General features: G+C 34.8%; 3 protein-coding genes across 3 annotated transcripts; all 3 read right to left on the reverse strand.

The window, feature by feature from the left end:
* Positions 1-1,332: 1,332 nt before the first annotated feature.
* Positions 1,333-2,335, reverse strand: LOC109215990 (ATP-dependent DNA helicase PIF1-like; the record flags this gene model as incomplete). Its single annotated transcript, XM_019380113.1, has 1 exon — positions 1,333-2,335. A coding segment is annotated over exon 1 (1,003 nt), but the record flags the coding sequence as incomplete, so codon positions are not given.
* Positions 2,336-2,347: 12 nt separating this feature from the next.
* LOC109215991 lies at positions 2,348-6,326 on the reverse strand. The gene is made up of 7 exons (XM_019380114.1): positions 6,079-6,326; positions 5,933-5,995; positions 5,721-5,807; positions 5,575-5,637; positions 4,545-5,288; positions 2,724-4,384; positions 2,348-2,611 (listed from the first exon to the last, which is right to left on the reverse strand). The coding sequence occupies exons 1-7, from the start codon at positions 6,185-6,187 to the stop codon at positions 2,348-2,350; spliced, it is 2,991 nt and encodes a 996-aa protein (XP_019235659.1). The 5' UTR covers positions 6,188-6,326.
* A 7,674-nt stretch (positions 6,327-14,000) lies between these two features.
* LOC109215992 (probable magnesium transporter NIPA6) lies at positions 14,001-20,680 on the reverse strand. The gene is made up of 10 exons (XM_019380115.1): positions 20,283-20,680; positions 19,951-20,173; positions 16,979-17,035; positions 16,779-16,869; positions 16,528-16,688; positions 16,284-16,411; positions 16,004-16,141; positions 15,093-15,185; positions 14,876-14,993; positions 14,001-14,495 (listed from the first exon to the last, which is right to left on the reverse strand). The coding sequence occupies exons 2-10, from the start codon at positions 20,072-20,074 to the stop codon at positions 14,374-14,376; spliced, it is 1,032 nt and encodes a 343-aa protein (XP_019235660.1). The 5' UTR covers positions 20,075-20,173; positions 20,283-20,680; the 3' UTR covers positions 14,001-14,373.
* Between the last annotated feature and the right edge of the window lie 3,374 nt (positions 20,681-24,054).

Consider the following 24,054-nt stretch of genomic DNA (forward strand, 5'->3'; position numbering starts at 1 on the left):
TCTTACTCTCAACCCTTATTTATGTTTATTACTTTCTGGGTTGGAAGTACTCACAATACTCCCTGCACCTTGTGTGCAGATTCAGGTACACCACAGGGTGAGTGAGGACTTGTTTAGCGGAGCATCACTTATNCAAGAGTTTCTTACTCTCAACCCTTATTTATGTTTATTACTTTCTGGGTTGGAAGTACTCACAATACTCCCTGCACCTTGTGTGCAGTTTCAGGTACACCACAGGGTGAGTGAGGACTTGTTTAGCGGAGCAGCATTTATCCGGGAGTATCGAGGTAGCTGCATGGCGTTCGCAGCCTTGATCTCTCCCATCCATTTTATCCTATTATTCGTATTTTTTTTTCTTTCCTAGACAGACTTGTGATAGGTGAATATTCCGATTTTAGAGGCTCATGTTCGTGACACCAGATCTGTGGGCTATTTAGTATTTTATCTTGGGATTTTTGAATGTTAGAAATTATTTCAGAGGTTCCGCATTTAAATTGCTTGTTTTTACTTGTGAATATTCATTTATCCACCTAGGTCATTTGGTCAAGGTTGTGTAAATGGTCGGGCTTGCCTAGCAGTGTGTTGGGCGCCATCACGACCGGGGTTGGGGTCGTGACAGCACTGATTGAAAAGAACTAATTTTTAACAAAGAAGAATAAAATCAGAAAGAGTAGAATCGAATCAACAAATAAAAATACAGCAGTGAAAGATGTAATTCGTTATAAACTGAATAACTTAGTTTCCTTCAAATACACATATATATATGATGTTAATTATTAGTATGTATCATAATAGTTGAAGGAAAAGAATAATGAGGTTAAAGATGATCTAGAAATTCTCCAAGCAGTTGGATAATTTTGAATAGTAGAATTAATCAGATCGTTGAAATATCCAATACAAAATCAAGAATTGAAACAATATCTAAGCTGGAAAATAGAAGTACTCTATTATAACTTGGTTAGTGTCGTAGAATTTTTTAGTACCAACACGTGGAAGCATTTCACGTTATAGGATCTCTTTGACACACCTACAAATGAAAATATAGTAGTGAAGGATCTAACTTGCAATAAACTGAAAAACCCTCCTCCTTTGTCCGGGCTTGGAACCGGCTGTGTTGTAGTTATACTACAACACAGGCGGAGTTAAAAAAAAAATTTCCAATTGCAACACCAGGGTGTCCTTTATTGAATCCATTACTTTTCAGTAGGAGCAAAGAATCCAAAAGAACAGTTCCACGAAGTTAACAAAATCAAAGTCATCAGTAGGTTACTGACGAGAAGGCTTTTTGAATAATTTCATCATATACTATATTATGTGTCGAATGGTCATTACCGTTTGTTGTAGGTGGACGAATCAATACTTTGACACATTTTGAGCTTTTGGCTCTGGATAAAGCAACATAAAGTTGGCCGTGTGAAAAAACAGGTTCGCGTAAATAGATTCCAACAAAATCTAATGTTTGACCTTGAGCTTTATTTATCGTCATAGCAAAGCATAATCTTAAAGGAAATTGTGTTCTCTTAAACTGAACAGGTATTTTCTCGTCTTGTGATGCTAACAATGGTATTCTCGGTATAAACACATGTGTATTTTTGAAGTCACCGCTTTCAATTTTAGCACTTATGACGTGTGTTCTAAAGTCACAACATGTTAATCGAGTACCGTTGCATAAACCTTCACAGGGATTCAAATTTCGTAACAATATAACTGGACAATTTTCCTTTAAAGTTAACTTATAAGGAGGTAGACCAGGAGGATCTAAACTATGTAGGAAATCTTCAAATTGACTTTGATCATTCGGTTCAATAGTTTCATCAATTGCAACAAATGTTGTAACCCTTTCTGGGAATTTAGTGATTAACATATTATTTATCTCATTCACAAAATCATTCCTCGTTGTTAAAATAACACGAGAAGTAAACATAGATGACTTAGGGGAAAATGCATGTAAATTGGGATATGTTATATTAAATAATACATCTAAAGATTCTTCTTCTGTAGTAAAAGGAATAACAAAAGAATCAGGAATCTCAATTTTGTTTTCACAGTTTGTTGGTTCTTTTCCATTTCCAATCCTAAGTAAATATTCACAAAAAGATGGATCTGTTCTTGCGCGCATATTTTCAGATAGATGCAGTTTCTCAAGTTTATTCCAAACATTAGAATATAACAAGCTTTCATGAATAAAATCTTCTTTTTTGCCGTTGCGAACAACTGGAAGAGTCTGCCTAAAGTCACCTCCAAATACATTTACTTTACCTCCGAATAATGTATTCACATCCATAATATCTTTAAGAAGTGCATCAAGAGCTTCAATTATATTTTTTTTTGCCATCGATGCTTCATCCTATACAATTAGTTTTGCATCTCGAATCAAGGTTGCAAGTGAACTTTGTTTACTAATATTGCAGCAGAAGTTATCATCTATGTCTATTGGCATTTTGAAACGTGAGTGAACAGTCCGTCCCCCTGGAAGGACGGAAGCTGCTACACCAGAAGTTGCAGTTGCTAAAGCTATAAATCCTTGAGACCTGATAGTTGCTAATAATGCACGATATAACAAAGTTTTACCTGTTCCGCCGGGACCATCAATGAAAAAAGCTCCTGATTGCTTAGAAGATATTCTATCAATTATTGTGTTACATGATCGCCATTGTTCGGCATCAATCTCGTTGGTAACAACAAGTCTTCTTCACTAACAATTATGTTTTCTCAAAATGAACATCTTTTGCATCCTTTGCAGTCACAGAAGGTCTAATATTTTCTGGAACAAGCTTATACTCATTTATGTCATGGCCCATAGAATATAAGATATCGTTGATATGGCTTAAGACGTTATGTCGAACACTTTGCATCATGATATTCGAGAAACGCTTAAAGTCTTCGGACATTGAATCCTCAAACATTTCCCATAATTCTTTTGGATTCGTAGGGCTGCAATATACTAACAATGTTGCAAATAAACGTCTCAAACTATATGGCATCTGATAGCCTACCGCCTCTGACATACATTCAATCAAACTATTACTACAGTATAGTAGTCCTCTTTTTTCTGCAGATTCTCTAAATGTACTACAAGGTACACCATTAACGGTGCGAAGATCTTCATATGATTTTGGTCCTCTTACATTCATCAATAGTAACCTAAGATAATATCTTTCCCCTTCTGTTGGATGACATGTCACAACACGTCCAATTACATTACGTTTTTGTCGACGTGTCCACATTTTATATCCTGGAGACCATACGAAGTGTTCTGGAAATTCCTTATATAGTAATTGCATATCTTTAGAATGTTCATCATTGCTATTCATAGTAAAAAATTCAGTTAACATTGTTTTTCTAATCATCGGATTATTTAATATTCTATTCACGCTTTCAGTACTTTTAAAAGAAACAAATTGTTGCCCTTCTAAATGTAACTGAAGATGATAAACACTCGGAGTCATTTCACTAATAGGAAAACCAAACAAACGCCATGCTGCTTCTGGGGGTGTTACCCATCTAGCAGATCGATATTCTTTGATTTCATCTATTTCTTCGTTGCCATGTACAGAAAAAACAATTTTATCATGTCCTTTACAAATGTATTTGTAAATATATTTCACAACTTTAATATCCGAACAAACCTCAACATTGATATGACAATCAAACTTACAAAGCAAATAAGGGTTGTACGGGACAACCCATGAATTGTCTAAATATTGTTCTCTTATATGTACAAGTTTTCCTGTATTTCGTCTCTTATAAATTGGATATGAATTTTTTCCTTTAGATGTTTGCTCAGCAAAATCTTTCGGATAGTTGAATTTGCAGAGGCCCTTTTTTCCCATACATGAATTTGTGGGATTTAAGTCACCACATGGTCCATGCATCATATGTTGAAGCACACGGGAATAAAGATGCTTTTCGGTATCAGCATTAGGTAATTCAGCACAGACAAACTTATCATAAGATTCAGGTGTTAATAATTTATATTCATCACTAAGTATGATCAGAAAATGAGCATGTGGGAGACCACGTTTTTGAAATTCTATAGTATACATAAAAGCAGCAACTTTTCCAAAAAAATTTCTTTTCAAAATATCTGCTTTCAATTCCTCTACTTTTGCCCTGAATACTCGTGATACTAAATCAGGTCTATTTTGAGTTTCGTCAGTTGATAACAAGTGTTGTTTTATTTCTGGCCAAGATGGATTACATGTCATAGTTATAAAAAGATCAGGTTTTCCAAAACGCTGGACTAATGCGATAGCATCCATATACCGCCGACGCATATCTCTCGGCCCTCCTATGAAAGTAACAGGAAGGAATGTTTTTTTCCCAATTTTGGAAGCTTCAGTTTCACCAAGTCTTAGAAAATCAATAATTCCTTGTAGCATATCTATCCGAAACAAATCTTGATTAAAAAAAATAAAAATCTAGTCTTTGTGTTTCTAGCTTTATGAACACATCTACTATGAATTGTTGAAATAATCTTCCGCAATGTAATACTTCGTTCTTGTCATTCTCTCTTATCTGCAATTTGTAACAATAATACTCACGGCAAGAAACCGTCTCTCTTTTTCGTTTTCCTTTTTTCAGAACCTGATCTTCCATGTCAAGAAATCCATCGATGGAACACATGTTCTTCACACTTGGTAATTCTTCATGTTCGCAATAACGTTGATTTGTCCGTGCAATTTTTTTAATACCACAATGCCAGCCGTTTTGACCATAAGGAAATAATAGTGGGTATTGCAAAGGATCATAACATCCGTAATAGTAATTCACGGATTGCGTCTTATTACTATGGGTATATATTCGTATATGTGGCGTAGAAACAATATCAGCAGAATTATCTTGAACCCATATTCCAGCTACCTCTGTTGCAGTAGGTAAATTATATACACGTTGATCTAGACATGGATCACATTTAAGTGCGATATAAGAATCAGATAGTTTCGGAACGTTTGCCAGGGATTTCAGAAAGATGGAGTATGGATTAACTGCTAGAACATTCATAAGTCTCTTGACAATTGATTCGTTGATATTCATCGAACATGCCATTCTATTAGCAAGTTCATTTTCGTTATCGTAGAAGTATAACTGCAGATTCTTAACTTTTTTATCAGAGGGAAGTAAATCAGGTATAAAATGATACATTTGTCCTTGAACTCGAAATGTATATATACCATGATATCTCCTTGCTAAATCTTTATCATTGGTTACACCAAGTGAGGTAAACGCGAACATATTATTGTATGTTCTAATATACGTTCGGAAGTGCTTAGATTCTTCACTATTGCCTGTGTACATATCTGATAATTCATTAGGTAGCTGATATAAAACTAACTTTACTGACCCACTGCCACAACAAAATCCAGGTGGTTCATACTGAAACCTTTTTGCGTTGCAAAATTTACAATTTTGAACGGCTCTTAAACGTGCATAATCTAAGCTGTTTTCATTATTTTTCATATAGACTATTCTGTTCAATCTATAACCTGTATGTTATAAATATTGTTAAAAATAAAGAGTAGCCAAAATTTCCAATAATGAGTAATGTTAGCAGAACGTAAAAGTAAGACTAACCTTTGTTGGTAACAACTTCAGTGGAGGCATTTTGTTGTTCCTTAGATATACCGGATGTTGATCCTAGTGTTTCAATTTATTTAATTTAGATGTACGGCTATGGCATGATGAAGTAACGAAGCTAAAGGTAGAGGTTGTAACCTTACCTCTTTCAAACACACGAAATGAGTGTCCGGCGTTCTTTGCTTTATCAAAAATAGCTGATAAAGTAGGAATTTCATAGTTGGTGCCTACTGCATAAAATATGAAACACATTTCAGAGTAAGTGAATATTCATATTATGAGAATTGATAAAAGTAAACATTGAGATAAATTGTACTATTGTATAATGTTACTTTAACACAAAAGTAATGCTAACCTTTGTTTGAAAACGCTTCAGGGAAGACATCTTGTTGACTCTTACATGTTTCAGATGTTGATCCTGAAACAAAAATTCTTATAATTTAGATGTAAGCCTAAGTTATGACGTGGTAACAAAGATAAAGCTGGAGGTTGTAGTTTTACCTCTTTCAAATACACAGAATGGATTGGAGATACTTTTTTCTTTATTAAACGAACTTGATAAACTACTAACTTCATAGCTGCCACCTATTGCATTGAATATGAAATACATTCAATATTAAGTTAGTACTCAGGTAAAGTAACAGAAATATTAAAAACCCATTATGTCATTCCAACCTTTGACACTAGCAGAAGAAGACTGTCTTATAGTAAGTGCACTTTGTTTTGACAAAGTGATCAAAAATTCAAATAATGAGTAATGTTAGTCGAACGATTAAGACTAACCTTTGTTGGTAACAACTTTAATGGAGGCATTTTGTTGTCCCTTAGATGTACCAGATGTTGTTCCTGGTCCGTCAATTTCATTAATTTAAATGCACGCCTATGAGGTGATGAAGTAACAAAGTTAAAGGTATATGTTGTAGCCTTACCTCTTGCAAATACACAGAATGAGGGACCGGCGTCTTTTCCTTTATCAGGAGGAGCTGATAAAATAGCAGTTTCATGGTTGGTGCTTACAGCACAAAATATGGAACACATTTAACACTAAGTGAATATTCAAGCAAAGTAACAGAAGCAAAGAAGAAGCAATTTGACATCCAACCTTTGGAATTACCAGAAGAAGACTCTCTTATAGTAAGAGCAGTCTGTTTTGACAATATTTTGTCACGTGGACACTTTATTCTTTCAGTTGGACAATCAATAACTGATTTAATGCAACCATTGCACTTTTTTAGCTCCATTTTTTTGATGCGTCGTTGTAATAACATTGCTGCTTTTTCATCAGCTGATATCTTTCCATATGCATCACGTCGCTTTAGTTTCTTTTCAGAGTTTGTATCTTCTATACATGCACGTTTGTTCTTTTGGTTGGAAAATATTTCTTCACAGACTTATTACAGCGGGATATCTGCTTTTCAAATAGTTCAAAAAAAGCAAACAGCAAAGTACTTTAGTAGACTTTAAGCACTGCAGTTTATTGCTTATTCTACTAACAATATAAAGGTAACCAAATGCAATACAGAGCCACAATAAATTTATTTTATTTAAAATATGTTAGGTTCTAAATTTACCATTCTAAAACTATATGCCAATTTCAAAACTTAGAACCTCAAACTGTTCTGACATACTAAAAACTATGAAAAAATAATGCTATTTTATTGTTCAGCCCCTATTTAATATGATTGCCTATAGGAAACTTGCTTAAATACAAACTTAACTAATTCCCGAACCCAAAAAAGGTCAATTCATTCATTAAAAAGAACAAGCATAGCTAATCTTGACTTTATGATAAATCGAACTAAGAAAGAGGTTCTTTTTTATACCCAAGTTCTTTTTACTTTCAAGAGTGTGAAAAAATAAAAACTTTTCTTCCCCTTCTTTTGTGCTGGGTTTTCTTTGATTTATTTTTGTTGTTTCTGCTCCTAGTTATACTAGAGGAGCTTGTTGAATCCTGGGGGATACACCTAGTTTTATTTATTACTGTGTAGGCGAAATATCCTTAAGGACAGTATCCTTGACACGCCTCAAGCTAATTCGTTTATTCTCCATAATCACCAATATTTTTCCAACAGTTATTAGTTGGTGCTTGATAACAACATGTTTGACAAAGTGAAGTTGTTAATGTCCGTGTTCAGTACCTGTCCCAAGAACATGCTATGAATATGCATTAACTTCAAACACGTTATTATTTATATCAATTCTTATTTTTCATATACCTCGCCGCTTGCACTACGTCTTTTGGATATAAACTAGGAATTTTTACATTCCTATGCCATATAGGAAACTATATTACCCTAAATGTTTAAGGTTTGGTATAATTACATTTAGTGTACCTAATTACCAATTCTATACCATAAGATATTTTAACTGTACATTAATCGTACCTTATATCACTCCTAAATTTATGGTACCGTATATTCCTCCAAATCATCATCCCCCCACGTTTCTCTCTCCCAACTCCACACCCTCACCCACGTATCACCACACACCCAGAAACCAGAAAAACCAGAAAAATAATTGAAACCCTCTGCTAAATCCAGAAAAACAATTGAAACCCTCTACCATTAACGTCCAAAATCAAGGTTTTTTCTTCTACAACCAGTCAAAATTGAAGTTAAATCTTCAAAGTTTCATACACAGCAATAATAACTTTTGATGGTTATGATTTCGGGTTCCTTCAGTAAAATAAGAGGAAAGGAAAAGAGAGCAGCAATTCCACCATTGACAGCCATTAAAAAGCTTTGAAGCTTTGAATTCAAATTTGGGTTTTCAAAAATCCTTATTTGTTTGGAGTGGGTGTTGTTGTAAATAATTGGGAATATGGTTTGAAGTTTATATCTCAATTTTGAGGGGTTTTGGTGAAGATTAGACTTGGTTTTGGCTGAATTTCATATTGAAATTCGAAGAAGAAGAAGAAGAAGAAGACGTATATTGCAAAAATTGTAGAAAAATCATAGACTGTTGTTTATTTATTTTTGAGCTTTGTATTTTTGTGTTAAAAGTTTTGATGGGAGCTTGTTATTCCACTTCGTCTGTTTTGGAGCTAACTTGTGCAGAGGAGAAGATGTTTTTTAAGTTATATATATTGCTAAAACTTTAAATTTAAGAAAGTATGGTTGTATTGTATTTAAAGAGGGGTGAATTTGTAGAATAGGTTCAATGTTTCTACAAATTATCTACAAAATTTCTTAAGAAGATCTATCCCTTCATCATATTTTTTTGGATTCCATATTTAGCATAGCAGTTTCGTAAGGAGTAACAAGAGCATATAGGAGAATCACAGAATTGTAGCATAATCGGAATTTTCGACATAATTGCGTTTTTTGCAGAAGATTTGTAGAAGTTTTAGTCATTTTTGATTTATGAAAACAGAAAATAAAGCATCTACAATCAGAATACAAATAATCTACAATTTATCGATAAAATATCTACAAACTGGGTATATTGAATTTTAATATCCCAATTCCCATTCAATTGTAGCATAATTGGGATTTTCGACATAATTGCGCTTTTTGCAGAAGATTTGTAGAAGTTTTAGTCGTTTTTTATTTGTGAAAACAGAAAACAAAGCATCTACAATCAGAATACAAATAATCTACAATTTATCTACAAAATATCTACAAACTGGGTACATTGAATTTTAATATCCCAATTCCCATTCAATTGTAGCATAATTGGGATTTTTGACATAATTGCGTTTTTTCAGAAGATTTGTAGAAGTTTTAGTCGTTTTTTTATTTGTGAAAACAGAAAATAAAGCATCTACAATCAGAATACAAATAATCTACGATTTATCTACAAAATATCTACAAACTGGGTACATATTTGGACTCAACATGCTTCCCCTGAAATGTATGTTTCACATTTTTTATACATATTTTTGTCCAAAACAGTACTAAATCATCCACTTAAATACAATATTTATACAATGTTGTTCAACTTTCATACAATAAGTAAATGAATAAAAGAAAAATAAATAAACAACAGTCTACAATTGTTCTACAATTTTTCTACAATTTCTGCAATACGTTTTCTTCTTCTTCTTCGAATTTCAATCTGAAATTCAGCCAAAACCATGTCTAGTCTTCACCAAAATCCCTCAAAATTGAGATATAAACTCCAAACCATATTCCCAGTTATTTTCAACAACACCCAATCCAAACAAATAATGATTTTTGAAAACCCAAATTTGAATTCAAAGCTTTCAAGCTTTTAAATGGTTGTCAATGGTGGAATCACTGCTCTCTTTTCCTTTGCTTTGTATTACTGAAATTTGGACATAATTGCGTTTGATGTAGAAGAACTGTGGAAGATTTAGTCGTTTTTGATTTGTGAATTGTAGAAGAATAATCAATTCGTTTTTGAATTGTAGAAGAATAATTGCGTTTGATGTAGAGACACTAAATTTGAAACGAAACTGACGAAGGAGATTAATGTGTGTGATTTGCGTTTGGAAGATCTGGAAGAATATTTAATCCCCCAATTTTAGCGCCTAAATAAGGAAGCCTACAGCTACAATGATTCCTTATTTAATGCATGGTCTATATTTTGTAGAAATACTATTAGCATGAAGGGTAATATGCAAACTATTAACATATTTGGTAATATAGTTTCCTATATGGTATAGGAACGAAAATTTTCCTATAAACTATGTCAGGCATAGGCCACTCACTCGTCTAGTAAATACTCCATCCGTTTTAATATATGTGAATTTATTTCCTTTTTATTTTGTATCAAAAAGAATAACCCATTTCCTTATTTGAAAGCAATTTACCTTTATGCAATGATTTATAGCAACACAAAATGTCACGACCCGGATTTTCCACCATCGGGGTCGTGATGGCGCCTACTAGTGGGAGCTAGGCAAGCCAACTCTTACTTATCTTTCCATTTTTTTAAAACATTTAGCAATAATAATATGATTACAACGGAATAAATTAATTTAGCGGAAGACTTAGTAAATGTTACTAGATGCGGTACAGAAATCCACACATAATTCACTACCCAAGAACTGGTGTCACAATACTCACGAACTTCTAAGAATACTAAACACAACCGTTTGGAAGAAATATAAAACTGTTTGTCTCGAATACATGAGATAACAGAATGAAAATAAAGATAGAGGAGACGTCGGGTCCTGCGGACGCCTGCAAGGCTACCTCGGTGTCTCGATGGTCGGAATGCGAACACTCACACTACCACTGCTGATGCTGTCCGAAACCTGTATCTACGCAAAAAGAGCGCAGAGTGTAGAATCAGCACAACCGACCCCATGTGCTGGTAAGTGCCTGGCCTAACCCCGGCGAAGTAGTGACGAGGCTAGACAGGACTACCAAATCAACCTGTGTAGTTCAATATATATATATATGCAATAAAAGGAAAGAAATACCGAAACTAAACAGTTAAAAGGGGAGGGAAACATACTATGGGGGAGTACAATCCGGATATGGAAATCATCAACTTAAGTAAGAAACAGGGCACCACAATAATTAAGAAAGCAGGAAAACAACAGTTGCACGGCATCACCTTCGTGCTTTTACTCTCATCCTCACCAAAAGCAATCAAATAAAGTGCACGGCATCACCCTTCGTGTTTTTCCTCACATAACTCTCATAACATGGCACGGAATGACCCTTCGTGCAAATATAGTCAAAACATGGCACGGAATGACCCTTCGTGCAAATATAATCAAAACATGGCACGGAATGATCCTTCGTGCTTTATCACTCTTCCTCACCCAAACAACAATCACAACCAAACGGGGCGAGGGGATAGACAGATAATAAGAAACGTCCCGGCAAGGGAAAAATACAAGTAAACAGCTAATTCCCGGCAAGGGAGCTACAACAATAACCTTCACATTCCGGCAAGGGAGAAAAATCAATATACTCAAACCATCCCGGCAAGGGATTAATCATATTTCTTCCCATTTCTTTCATTTCTTATTCAATATTCTTTTTAATGTTCGAGCCAACGCTCCAAAGACTTTACAATTCACAATCAATTCTCATACTCTTCGCGTTACTTAGGATTTATCAATTAACATGGAAGAGTCATAACAACATCAGAATAAGTACAAACAAGGACCCACGGTCATGCTAGACACCGGTGTATAGATACTCGTCACCATGCCTATACACCGTACTCAACATTTAACAATTAGCAAACAACACCCTAATCCTATTCCCTCAAGCCAAAGTTAGATCAAACACTTACCTCGGTCCGAAAATAGCAATCAAGCCTCTAACACCGCCTTCCCTCTAGAATTCGACTCCGAAACAATGATATTTAATCATAATTAATTCAATAATATCAAATGAGGCTCAACAACATAATCCCATAGCCTAGAAATGAATTTCCTGCCATTCTTCCAAAAATAGCAAAATCCGACACCGGGCCCACATGGTCCAAACTCGAGGCTCGGACCAAATTCCAATCACCCATAACCTCACGAGTTCAAATATATAATTTGTTTCAAGATCCGACCCCAAATTGAGGTTGAATCACCCAAAATTCCCAAAAACCTAACTCTACCCAAAACCCTTAATTTACACCCTAAATTACATGTTTTAGGTCTAGGAATTTGATAAATAATGATAGAAAATGAAGAGATAAGTAAGAGTTGGCTTGCCTAGCTCCCACTAGTAGGCGCCATCACGGCTCCCGATGGTGGAAAATCCGGGTCGTGACAAGTTGGTATCAGAGCAAAATAAGACGACACATATGAATACGTAGACCCAGGGTCAAATAGCACTGAAGCATCCCTGTCACAGACCAGAATAGTACCTGTAATAACTGCATTGGAAGACTCAGCCTCTGGCCTGGCTGGCAAAAATCTCTCCACCAAGTCTTGGCGGACCCTGCAAGCCTGAAGGTGCAAAAATCGACCCCGTTGGTCTCCACTATACCCATAGTCCTGAAAATCTCATGACAACTGAATAGAAAATCCTGGGGATCCTCTGATGAAGCACCGCTGAAAGTGGTGGTGAAGAGCTTGGAGAACCGATCAAGTCTCCACAAAGCATCCGAAGACATGGCCGCTCCATCACCGACCTGAGCTGTAATACCTGGCTGAGCTGCCGCAGCTGGCTGAACCACTGGGGCATGAGTCTGTGGAGCTACCCGCACTCCGGACAAAATATATGTGCCTCATTTTATACTACAAGTTAAAAAGTGTTCTCTTTTTCTTATACTCCGTGCCCAGTCAAATAGGTTCACATAAATTGAAACGGGGTGAGTGAAAAATAACTAGATAATAAAAAAATTTCGCTCCATTTAAACTCACCTCAATCTTACAGATTATTTAATAAATTATGATAGTGGTGGATAGGGGGTGTACATGGACCTAGTTGGTCCGATTTTTATCAAAACCAAACCAAACTATTTATATCGGTTCGGATTGGTTCAGTTTCATCGGATTTTTTGGATTTTTTCTTACATGAATAATATGCCAATCTTACTTGTTAAATTTTCTATAAGTAAATATATGTTTAATAAAAATTAAAAAAAATTGACAAACATATGATCTATTAAAATATTCTTATCGGAGAATTTTCTTAGTAACATACAATAGTTATTTTTTTTGGTTGTCTGACAAAAAATTTTCGTTGATGTACGCTTTCAAAGTTAACCGAATTCAATAATTAAACATAAAAATCAATATGATACCTAAATAATGTATGTGCTATTTAATTTCAATTTCGAAATACCACTTCAAATTCGAAAAAGATATAAGAATATAATAAATCTTGACATATCAATATGAAAAAACAAAGAGATTGACGCATTTCAATAACACTTGATAAGAAAGTGATCATACAACACATTATATAAAATTAATAAAAATGGAGCACTTCCGTTTTCTATTAAATATTACAGAGAATCCCAAATATTTCTAGACATTTTACAAAAAAAATTCTATATAAAGTCTTAAAAGTATATATAAAAAATATATATATTTATATGTCGGTTTGGTTCGGGATTTTTTTACTCAATAACAAACCAAATCAAATCAATCCTCATCGAGTTTTCTAATCGGTTTAGTTTGACTTTTCGATTTGGTATGATTTTCCGATTCAGTTTGTATACCCCTAGTGGTGGAGTTGAAAAAGTGGTATGTAGTGTCCATAGTCGGTACATAAGTACGTAGTTTAATTAGTTTTCTTTTTAAGTTTATTTTGGCTTAGAAAAACATAACGAACTTTTGCCAATTCGATTTTAAATAAGGAAACAGCGAAAAAGAGAATTACAACAACAATAAACCCAATGAAATCTTATAAGTGGGGTCTGGGGAAGGTAAAGTGTACGCAGACCTACCCCTACCTTATGACGTTAGAGAAGTTGTTTCCGGAAGACCTTCGGCTTAAAGAGAAGTGAAAATTAAGCAATAAACAGGCAGTAACAACGACAAAGTAATTAGAGACTGAGGCATAATTGTTGTTGTCATTTTTTCCCATCATGTGATAGGCTATATCTCATTATGATAAATTAATGAATAATAATATGTTACAACATAAAAGAAGCCATATATATACAAACCCCGACTGCGATAAGAGATTTGCAAGAAAACCATGCTCAAATGTAACCCCCCATGTTGGTCAAAAAATCTTCGGAAAATCCAAACCTAGTTTCAGATACGAGGTGGCCTCGCTCTCTAGCTTTTCCCAGTATTATGCACATAGGAAAAAATTGCTCGGCAGTTGTAAAGCTCAAGATCAATGAGCTTAAGCAAGTATTGCTCATTCCGTCAATGCACAAATCAAATATCAGCTGTGGATAGAACGTCCAGTTCTGCAATCAACTTCTCGAATCCTTTGCTAAGGCGCTATACGAGTCTAAGTATTCTGAATCATGCAACAGGATGTAATGCCCATCCTCCATTGCCTTTATACGTTCCCCGTCACACCATGTTATGGTTCCTGTATAAACCAAATGTAATATTAACTACAATGTGAAAGTAGAAAAATACTAGCACCAGCAGAAAAGAGATATTAAGGCCTCCATTTTGGACTTTTTTGAGTAGTAGCTTCTGGAATTGCATAACTAGAAACTAAAAATTCATATTGAACTTTCAACTTCCACTATGGTAACATAACATCACAGTTAACCCCGCTATGTGTCTTGTCTAAAACATGTTCAAGAGGATATTTTTAAATAAGTGCAACGGAAACATCCAATGCCATCCTTGGTGTAGATAATAGGTAGCACATTTTCTAGAATGTAAATATATCAAGATGCGAGGCTTAAAGCTTCTATAGATTGGTAAATACCTCTAGAAAACTTTAAGTTTTATCCATACCTGGCGCGGTAACTGGTTCCTGTTCTCTAGTAACATGGAGCATGATTGTTCCTGAAAGTACTGTTATAAATCCACATATCTCGGACACTATGTCGCTGACATTTTGCCCTGCCCAGTCCTGGAAAGCGATATGACAATGCAGATGAAAAGATTCATAATACCCTGTATCATATTCATAGAGGACCATAAAGAAGAAGAGCTTCAATTGACAGAATACCTTGAACATTATTGCACTTGCGATGATGGTCATGGTGGTGAACATTACATAATATATCGGAGAAACAATTGCGGTGTTGAATGTATCCAGTGCCTAACAAATGATGTATATATCTCAGAGATGCTTTTAAACAATCCAAAGATAATCATACCCATAACAATCATACAAATTTGTAAACTCCAAAATAAAATTAGGCATCTTGTGTTAATAGTACGTACTTCAAATTAACTATTCTTCTAGTCGTCCAGCAGCACTACAAAGGTTATTGCTATGTATCTCTGATTCATCTAATTAGGAAAATTATCGTCAACAAACTAGAATATTAGCAAAAAATTCATTTTGCTAGATAAAAAACAGTACTACTTGTTTGAGATATCAGTATTGTGCTGCTCAATTATCAAGCATTCAAAAGAAGAAAAAAAAGTGACTAAAGGAACTGAACAGTGATAACCTGCCTCTCAACTTCAGATGAGAACGGGCATTTCTGGAGGACTGCTCAGGTTGCACATTAAACTATTCACTAGCATCTAAGAGGTTCATCAAAATAATTTACTTAGCTTAATTATTAGTTAAACAAAGTTCTGCAATTTTGGAAAAAATTCTAGCATAGTTGGGATCAATTCTCACTATCAAGTTTATGATTTATCTTTATGATGAATACCAAGACACCCTATGCAATAACTAGCACCAATAAAAGGAGAGCATAAAGCCGAATAACTATGTTAATATCTAAATCTAAATGAATGATACCAGATATGCACATAGATGCACGATCTAAACTACTCGCATATATGGACAAAGCTTTGCTAGGTTGACGAAAATACATCAATTAAGTATGAATCAATCACAAATTAGTTGGGGCCAGCTTCTTGAATCCCCTGTATCCATTCCGCTCTATAGATAAAGTTTACCTTGTTAAGGTAATTCAGCTGTGTGATGACGCATATCACTGCGACAGTAAGAAAAAACCATGTTTGAGGACAGGCAACTTGACTAATTCCTTCCAAAGTAAGTTTTATAGCAATTCCAATAGCCTTTATGCTGACAATCTGCAAAAGACCATGAAAACACTACAGTAACCAATCTCTGGACAAGCTAGCAAACTGTTGATATGTGCAAAAAGCATCGTATCCAGAAACAGTTTGGTGTCCACATTGCAGCAGGAATAGTAGCTTAGAAGAAGACAATTACCGTGAATGAACCCATTAAGGAACAGATTCCCAAATAAACCAGTATATTTGTCTGCCCATAGTGAGGCTCAAAATGCAAAATCAAGGCAAGCACCATAGATAATGTTGCAGCTACATAAATCAAAAACGCTGCAGACAGAAGCAATAAGGAGGAATTAGTAATCACTTCTACAAGTGCGATGAGGTTTTTCTAACCTATGGCATGATAAACAGAAAAACATATATGTTAAAGACAAAATTCAAACCTGGTTGCGTTGCCAAAATCCAGATTTCTTGTAAAGAAGATGGCATATGCTCCTGAGGTGCATGGATAACAATAACCACCGAGCCTACGATGCATGAAATGCATCCTAGTACACCTAACTTTTGCAATCGTTCTTTCAACATAAAGTGCGCCAAAATAGCACTGTTCAGATTCACCAATGTCAGTTTTGCAAACACCACTAATGATTCATTATTAGAGCTCACAAACAGTTCATAAACTTCAAAATTATACCTGATAATTATACTCAAAACACCAAGAGGGGTCACCAGAACTGCTGGAGCATAAATATAAGCCACAAAATTGGCCACCTCTCCAGTGATCACTGCAAATCCAAATAAGACATTTTCATCGAAATCCAAACCACACAATGCCGATGTATTCCTTTTCCCAAATGAGGGTTAAGGTATGGAGACAACTTATGCTCTACTCACTTGTTATCATGCCTGCCCACCAAAGTGGTTCAAGCAAATAAGTATAGCCTCCAACTCCTGCAATAAATATTTCAACTGTTTAAGTGAGTGAACTGGAGTTGACACAGTCTGTGATAAGGACAAAAGATTGTGTATACACTATACAGATATTAATTAGTTTCTGGTCATGAAAATGGGAAATTAAACAAGGACAATATGGCACTAAAAGACTTCAGAACAACTGAAAGTAACTAACTTTTGCAGTTTTAATTTGAAAAATCAAGAGAGTTGAAATATCAAGAGAACAGAAGAAATTTCAACAATAATTATGTAGAAATTAAGTAGGAGACTATAAAGTACTTTATATTTTTGACTTTTCTATACTCAAACGCACTCAATTAAAGATATACAATCTCGTAGTATTGAGTATCTGTCAATAGAATAACTACCATGTCTTCTTTGAACATATCATTTGAAGGTCCGGTAATAATGTTTTGTTGAATGTTTGTACTATTTCCATAGCCATTAATAAAATTCATCTTTTGGACCAAGGAGCTTTCTGTGAGCTGGATGGCGGCAAAAGCTGTTAACTTGTCTGTTTTGGAACAGAATCGAATTATTGAGAGCCCAAGAAAGAATTAACTCTACGTAGTTGTGTTTGCTTCTACAAATTTAGCTTGGTATTGAACAAGCCAATTTTGACAACTAACTGGAGTAAAATAACAGACTTGAGCAGATAGAAAATTAAGTTACAACTGAAGCAGCTCAACTAAACAGAGAAATGAGCACTTTAGATGCATACGACACGCAGAGAAAGTGAGAGATGGTAAGAAAAATATCAGAAATCCAAGTCACAATTTTTAAAGGCTAACCTTCTGTTTCATTTTACTAGTTAAGTCAATGGCAAACTGAAGTAGATACCGATAGAGATCGTTGCACCGAGACGTAATCTGACAAAACGTACCCTCTAGGATGATGATAACTAAGATGACAAAGAAAATACAGTAAAGAAGACGCAAGGTTTTCTTCAGATAAGTAGAAGACACAGATTTTACATAGTTCGATCAACTAGACCTCCATCCATCGGGAAAGAGAAGCAATCCACTATCTCAGATAGTACACAAAAGACAGTACAAAGCTAGGTGATTACTCTAATCGTCCTGCAAGTATGTCTATAAAGATGTAACCTCATAAATTCATGAACACTGAATTTCTCAAAAGTGGATCTTCAACACAAGTATCTCCCACAAAATAACTTACTACCTTTGAGAGATCTACATCGTACATGCTATCAAGTTACAAGGAATGAGTGCTACGTTATAGGAGATTGTAGCATTTTCTCGCGAGTAAAAGAAAAGGGCAATTCTCAATATAGTAGGTATAATTTGGACCACCAAATTAATTAATAAATCCCCGGATTTTCTTGAATTTCTAACAATGAATACTTGTTCTAGTACCTCAATACAAGCCTTTATAGGCTGAGTCATCCACCATAAACACTGATCAAGTTTAGGCAGTGCTCGAACTTAGTAATTGGGGTAAGTATTGTTAATATGTCAAAAAAGATTGTCTCTGGTATTGATCTTATGAATAGATACTTTCCTCTCAGCAATAGGCTCTCGAATGAAGTGTTATTTCGCACTAATGTTTCTTCCTCTCGTGATACATCTGGCCTTTAGTAAAGCACATAACATGTTGACTATCACAATAAATAGTAATCACATCTGACATAGATTATGCTCGTCAAACAAACCCTTTAACCACAATACTTCTTTAACTGATTTTGCAATATCCATGTATTTAGCCCCATAGTAGATAATGTTGTTAGAGTGCCTTCCAGCTAACAACACAACCGCCAATACAAAATATATCCTGTGAATGGTCTTCTCTATCAAATTCTCTGGCATAGTCAGAGTCCATGAAACCAACCAAAATATTATTATTTCTCCCCATCTCCAAACATATATTAAACTTCCAGACAAATATCTAAGAATCCACTTCATAGTGATACAGCCTGTGAATGCATTTTACCTGGACAAACCATAACTTTACATACTAACATTTTGTTAAGTTTCCATATGACCATTGCATACATAGTACAAAACGTTATTGGAGTAGGAAACCCGCACCACATATATCTTTCTTCTTCATCTTGCTCGTGACTAAGCAGTTGGGAGTCTGAAATGTGCAGCAAGAGGAGTATTCACAGGTTTAGCATCTTCAGGCCAAACCTCTTTAAAGGCTTCATCGAATAATTTTTGTATGTCAACAATAGCTTCCTAACTCATCAAACTATCTTGATCTCCATGGAGAAATTTCCTTAACTACTCTCAAAGTCATTCATTTCAAATTCACTGTAACTGTATCTTCAATAGGAATGTCTATCAACTCCTGGGCAGACCTTAAGATGCCACAATTTGAAATTGGCAATCCATCTCAACATAAACCTTTTCATCAAATTGACTAGTACAGCTGAAGCTGAGAACCTCGACTAGATACCAGATGGTTAAGATCAAAGTTCCAAAAAGATTTAATATTTCTTAACAAGCTATTAACACAATACTAAACGTGATTCAGTGTACATCCACGGGCAAAGAGGAGCAACCCACTATTTCAAAGACGGTATAGGATATATTAGAGATCACACTAATAATCATGGAAGTAGCACAACCAAAAATAACCTCATACAGTTCCTTCTCTACAGTGAATACACACAACTATATTCCCTAGACATAGATTTTGTTGCCACAAAACTCTCTTAACTCCGAACAATTTACATTGTGAACTCTATAAGTTAGAAGAAAAAAGCTTCAATTTCTCATAAAAACGAAAAGTCAAATACTGAGATTTGTAATATGCAGACTATAATTCAGGCCAAAACAACAACAACTACGCCTCAGTACCAAACAAGTTGGAGTCTGCTATAACCCTCACAAACCATTTACTCTAATAATTCAAATCAACATACTAAAAATTAAGAATTTTTTGCAAACCTGCTCGAGTGCCAGCTGCTGCAGCACGCTTAAGACCTTTCTTCTTCAGTATAAAACTTGTTCCAATAAACAAACTTGATGATATTGCCAGAATTAACCCTCTGCTATTGTCCGAAATCGTCATCCTCCTCTTTCCCTCTTCTTTTTAGTTCTATCCTTTACTTTCTTCTTCAGCATATACAAGGTCAAATGCACAATTCCAAAACAGTATCACGATAAAGACCTGTTAAAATAAAAAAGAGCATATTCCAGCGATACAAAAAATTCAAAATCTAATATGAAGATAAATATAATTCCCGCCAAATAGACACGAACAAAAGCTCAATTCTCACCTTAGAAAAGACAAAACTGGAAAAATCACATTGGACCAGGCTACCAGCGAACAACTCAAGCTAGTAATTGAAGATTTAAGAGTCAATGGATTTCGAGTTGCTACAATCAATTACTATATATAGATCTTTCTAAATCTATTTTACATATATATTAATATATACATAGATCGGCCGGAAAAAATGTAAGGGTTTAGGAGAGGGAGATCTGAAAATTGATAAGAATTAGGAAATGTTCATTGCTCCCTCTCCCCTTAAGGCATAAGTCCGTTGGTTGTCGTATTCTTGTCGGAAGCTTCGTTAAGGTTTTACTGTGATGACAATTGGCGACTAATTATTACACGTGAAAATAAAAATGAAAATGGAGAAAAAAAATTGAAGATTTGATTAGAGTTGTGCTGAGATCATGGTTAACGACAACCAAAGACCTCACCTACCAAAAGGCAAAAACCCAAATATTTGTGTTTGGGTTGGTCCACTTGTCCTATTCACATTGTTCAAAATTGTCTCCTATGTATTTTGTTGTAATCATCGAATCATAATTGTTGTCTTAATTGCCTTAATTACGCGGCTTAATATTCACATCGTTGGTTACTCGTTATGTATTTGGCGAAGCTTCTTTTTTACCAAAAAAAAAAAAAAAAATTAAAGTTAAGGTGTTTAGAGTCTGATTGGCCAAGTTTTTGGGATACCAAAACTACTTTTTTTTTTTTAACAAAAAGTTCTTACCGGAAAATTGAGGTGTTTGGCCGAAATGAAAAAGTTTTTTTGAGCAACAACAGAACCTAGGGGTGGGCATATATCGGGTAAAACCGATAACCCAAACCGTTAATTATTTATTGGGTTATCGGTATCGGGTTATTGGGTTAACGGTTCGGTAGCGGGTTAAAAAAAAATTATTGGGTTATCGGTTTGGCAATTCTGTTATTGGGTAAAACCGATAACCCAATAAGGATTAACTAATTTGCTGGTTTACCCTTAAGTATATACATACTAGGGTTTCATAATTCATACTTCATAGTTCACTCTTTGATTTTCCTATTCTTTATTAGTTTCTCCGCCTCACGCCCTCACCAGTCAGCCCGTCAAGACTCAGGCCGACGTCAGTCACAGCATACCCTCACCAGTCAGCCTGTCAAGACTCAGGCCGGCGTCAGTCGCATTTCTCAGCTTCTTTCTTTCACTCTTCACTCGCATCTTCACTTCATTTCTCAGATCCATCAGATTCTTCAGTCGCATCTTTTTCATTCTTCAGTCGCATTTCTCAGCCGCATTCTTCAACTTCATCTTGATTCTTCGTGTAAGTTTTTAGTTGCTTCATATTCATCTTTTTCTTAGTTTGTTTGAAAGCATTCTAGCTCTGGATTTTTCTTAGTTTGTTTGAAAGCTGAAGTGAGATTTGTCGTGTGCTTTAATTGTTGAGATGTTACAAAGTTATCGTGTGTCAGTTGTTATAAAATTTGTATTTCATAACTAATAAACTTTTTAATCTATATACATAATTCTGTACTAGCGTAAAAAAGTAGATATCAATGTAATAAGAGTTATTGCTAGTCGTTTGAACAAAGAAGAAAGTGTCGAAGTGAAAATATGACTGATATTCTGTTTTTTCGTCACTAACTGATATTAGGATTTTTGTTTATATTTTTTGGGTTGAAGAATGAAAGATAGAAACTTTGGTTAGTGTTTATTTTATTGGATGTTGTAGTAAATTTAAATTCTTGTGAAATAGAACAGTTCTAAAAAGAGTTTTAGCAAAACAGTTATTAAAATCTTATAAAACTGTTTTAGCGAAACTATTTTAGTTGTTTTATCTTATCGGGCAAACCGATAACTATGAGCACGTGATTTTTGCCTCGCTTAAATTACTCCTATAGAATTCATTAAAATTAGGATTTTTTTTATTATTTGAATTTTAGGGAATTAATTGCATGATTTGTGATTGTGTGCATTTTTGTGCATTTTTAATTGATACAACTCATGAAAAATACAAAAAATAGCATACTTGCAATTAGAACCTCATTTTAACATTTTTTATTAGTTGATTAACATCACAAAAAATAAGAGAAAATAACAAAATAGTCCCTTTGCATTGTTTTACTTTTAGTTTTGATTTTTCTTTAAGTTTTCTTTTTAAACTACGATTTATTTAATTTTTGAGAATTAATTAGTTTTAATTTAGAGTTAAATCAGATCTTGTCTATTTTTATTTTTGTACTTAATAAAATCTAAAAATTGAATAAAAAAAAGGAAGAAAAGAAGAAAACAAATAAAGAAATTAAAAGGGGATTTTAACAATTAATAGGCTGATAAATTGTTTGGGCCATTTTAATTCTAGCCCAAAACCCCTCCCCAAACCCGTTCGAAATTGGCCCAGTCCCTTTCAGGAAACCCGGTCCGGATCCCGCTTTAAGAAAACGACGCCGTTTTGTTAAAAATTAATCCTGGCCGTCGAGGATTCTTGATCCTACGGTCAGGAACTGGGGTCAATTTGATATATTAATGTCGGAAGCCTACCCCCTACCCCCAAGTCGTCTCTCTCACCCTACCCTCTCCAGAGACAGCCTCACCGTCCACCGCCTTAAACCGCCGCCAGAAATCGCCTCACGGCAGCGGCCGGTCTCCAATCTCGTCCAAACTTACACCATAACACCCCCTCGTCATCTTCAGCACGAATCCGACCTTTGTTGTCCCCAAATCTCTGTCAAAGTATTCGAATATCCAAATTTGTGGACGCCGCCTCCGCCGCCCACGGCGGCGCCACCTCCAAACGATACCAAATTAACACCATAGCTCCGTCTTCGTCTCCCCAGTCCATGCATGGCCTTAATTTCTCTCAAAACACGCCCAAACTTCTCGAATATTGAATCAAAATTCCGGCCCAAGACCCTAACTCCTCCAAAATTCTCAAAATTCGCACCCCATACTCTCTTAACCCTCCTCTGCCTAAACCCCAAATTATTTTCCCCTAAATCCAACTCAAACCTTACGAATTTTAGATCTAGGGTTTTGGAAAACTGTTGGAATTTTTTAAAAGACTACCAAGTGTCGATATGAATTCCTAAATAACATTATATGTTTGTTCTTACCAAGAACAAACATATAATATTATTTGGGGGCTCAATTCGAATTGAACTCCTTGAAGAATAAAATCAGTAAGTTTCTTCTTGATTTGATTTTTGTTTAATTCTGTTTTGATTTTTATTTTTAGTTCAATGTTTGTTTTCATTCTGTTCTTGTAACTGTTTTTATTTTTTTTAGTTTAATTTTGTTTTGATTTTGTTTAATCCTGTCTTGGTGATTTTTGATGTTAGTTTAGTTTTTGTTTTGAATTTGTTTTGATATATGTTTTGTTTCAATTCAGTGTTCGTTGTTATAGTCTTTAATTCTTTACTATTTGTTTTAGTCGACTCTGTTTAGGCATCGTTTGATTTTAATTTTTCAGTGTTTGATTTAGTTAGTAATTTCTTAATTGTTGCTGTTAGTTAGATTTTATTAGTCTAGTTGTTTGGATATAGCTGAATTCAAAGTCCTTGAGTTTAACTATAGTTAAAATCTAATTAGGGTAAAAAGGATAGGTTAGTTTTGACATATAGTGGTAATTTCAGATTTAATAAAAGGGTAGTATAGGTAATTCAATGGAAGAAAATACTGCAAATCACTGATTTGGAAACCCCTAGAATATTCTAGATGGGGTTCCAATTAGAGTTTTAGGAACTTAGGGTAATAACTTAGGCAACAAGTCAAAACTATAGGATTAGTGAACAAAATCTGA

Source organism: Nicotiana attenuata, unplaced genomic scaffold (assembly GCF_001879085.1).
Source record: "Nicotiana attenuata strain UT unplaced genomic scaffold, NIATTr2, whole genome shotgun sequence".
NCBI lineage: Eukaryota > Viridiplantae > Streptophyta > Magnoliopsida > Solanales > Solanaceae > Nicotiana > Nicotiana attenuata.

Excerpts from the sequence above, each read along its gene's own strand:
- LOC109215991 (XM_019380114.1), bottom strand. The coding sequence starts at position 6,187 with ATGTATTTCATATTCAATGCAATAGGTGGCAGCTATGAAGTTAGTAGT. Across the intron at positions 5,808-5,932 it reads TGAAGCGTTTTCAAACAAAG|TAGGCACCAACTATGAAATT; the intron begins GTTAGCATTACT and ends TATTTTATGCAG. Across the intron at positions 5,289-5,574 it reads TGAAGTTGTTACCAACAAAG|GCAATAGTGAAGAATCTAAG; the intron begins GTTAGTCTTACT and ends ATATGTACACAG.
- LOC109215992 (XM_019380115.1), bottom strand. The coding sequence starts at position 20,074 with ATGACGATTTCGGACAATAGCAGAGGGTTAATTCTGGCAATATCATCA. Across the intron at positions 16,142-16,283 it reads CCTTAATGGGTTCATTCACG|ATTGTCAGCATAAAGGCTAT; the intron begins GTAATTGTCTTC and ends GGTCTTTTGCAG. Across the intron at positions 14,994-15,092 it reads CAAGTGCAATAATGTTCAAG|GACTGGGCAGGGCAAAATGT; the intron begins GTATTCTGTCAA and ends ATCGCTTTCCAG.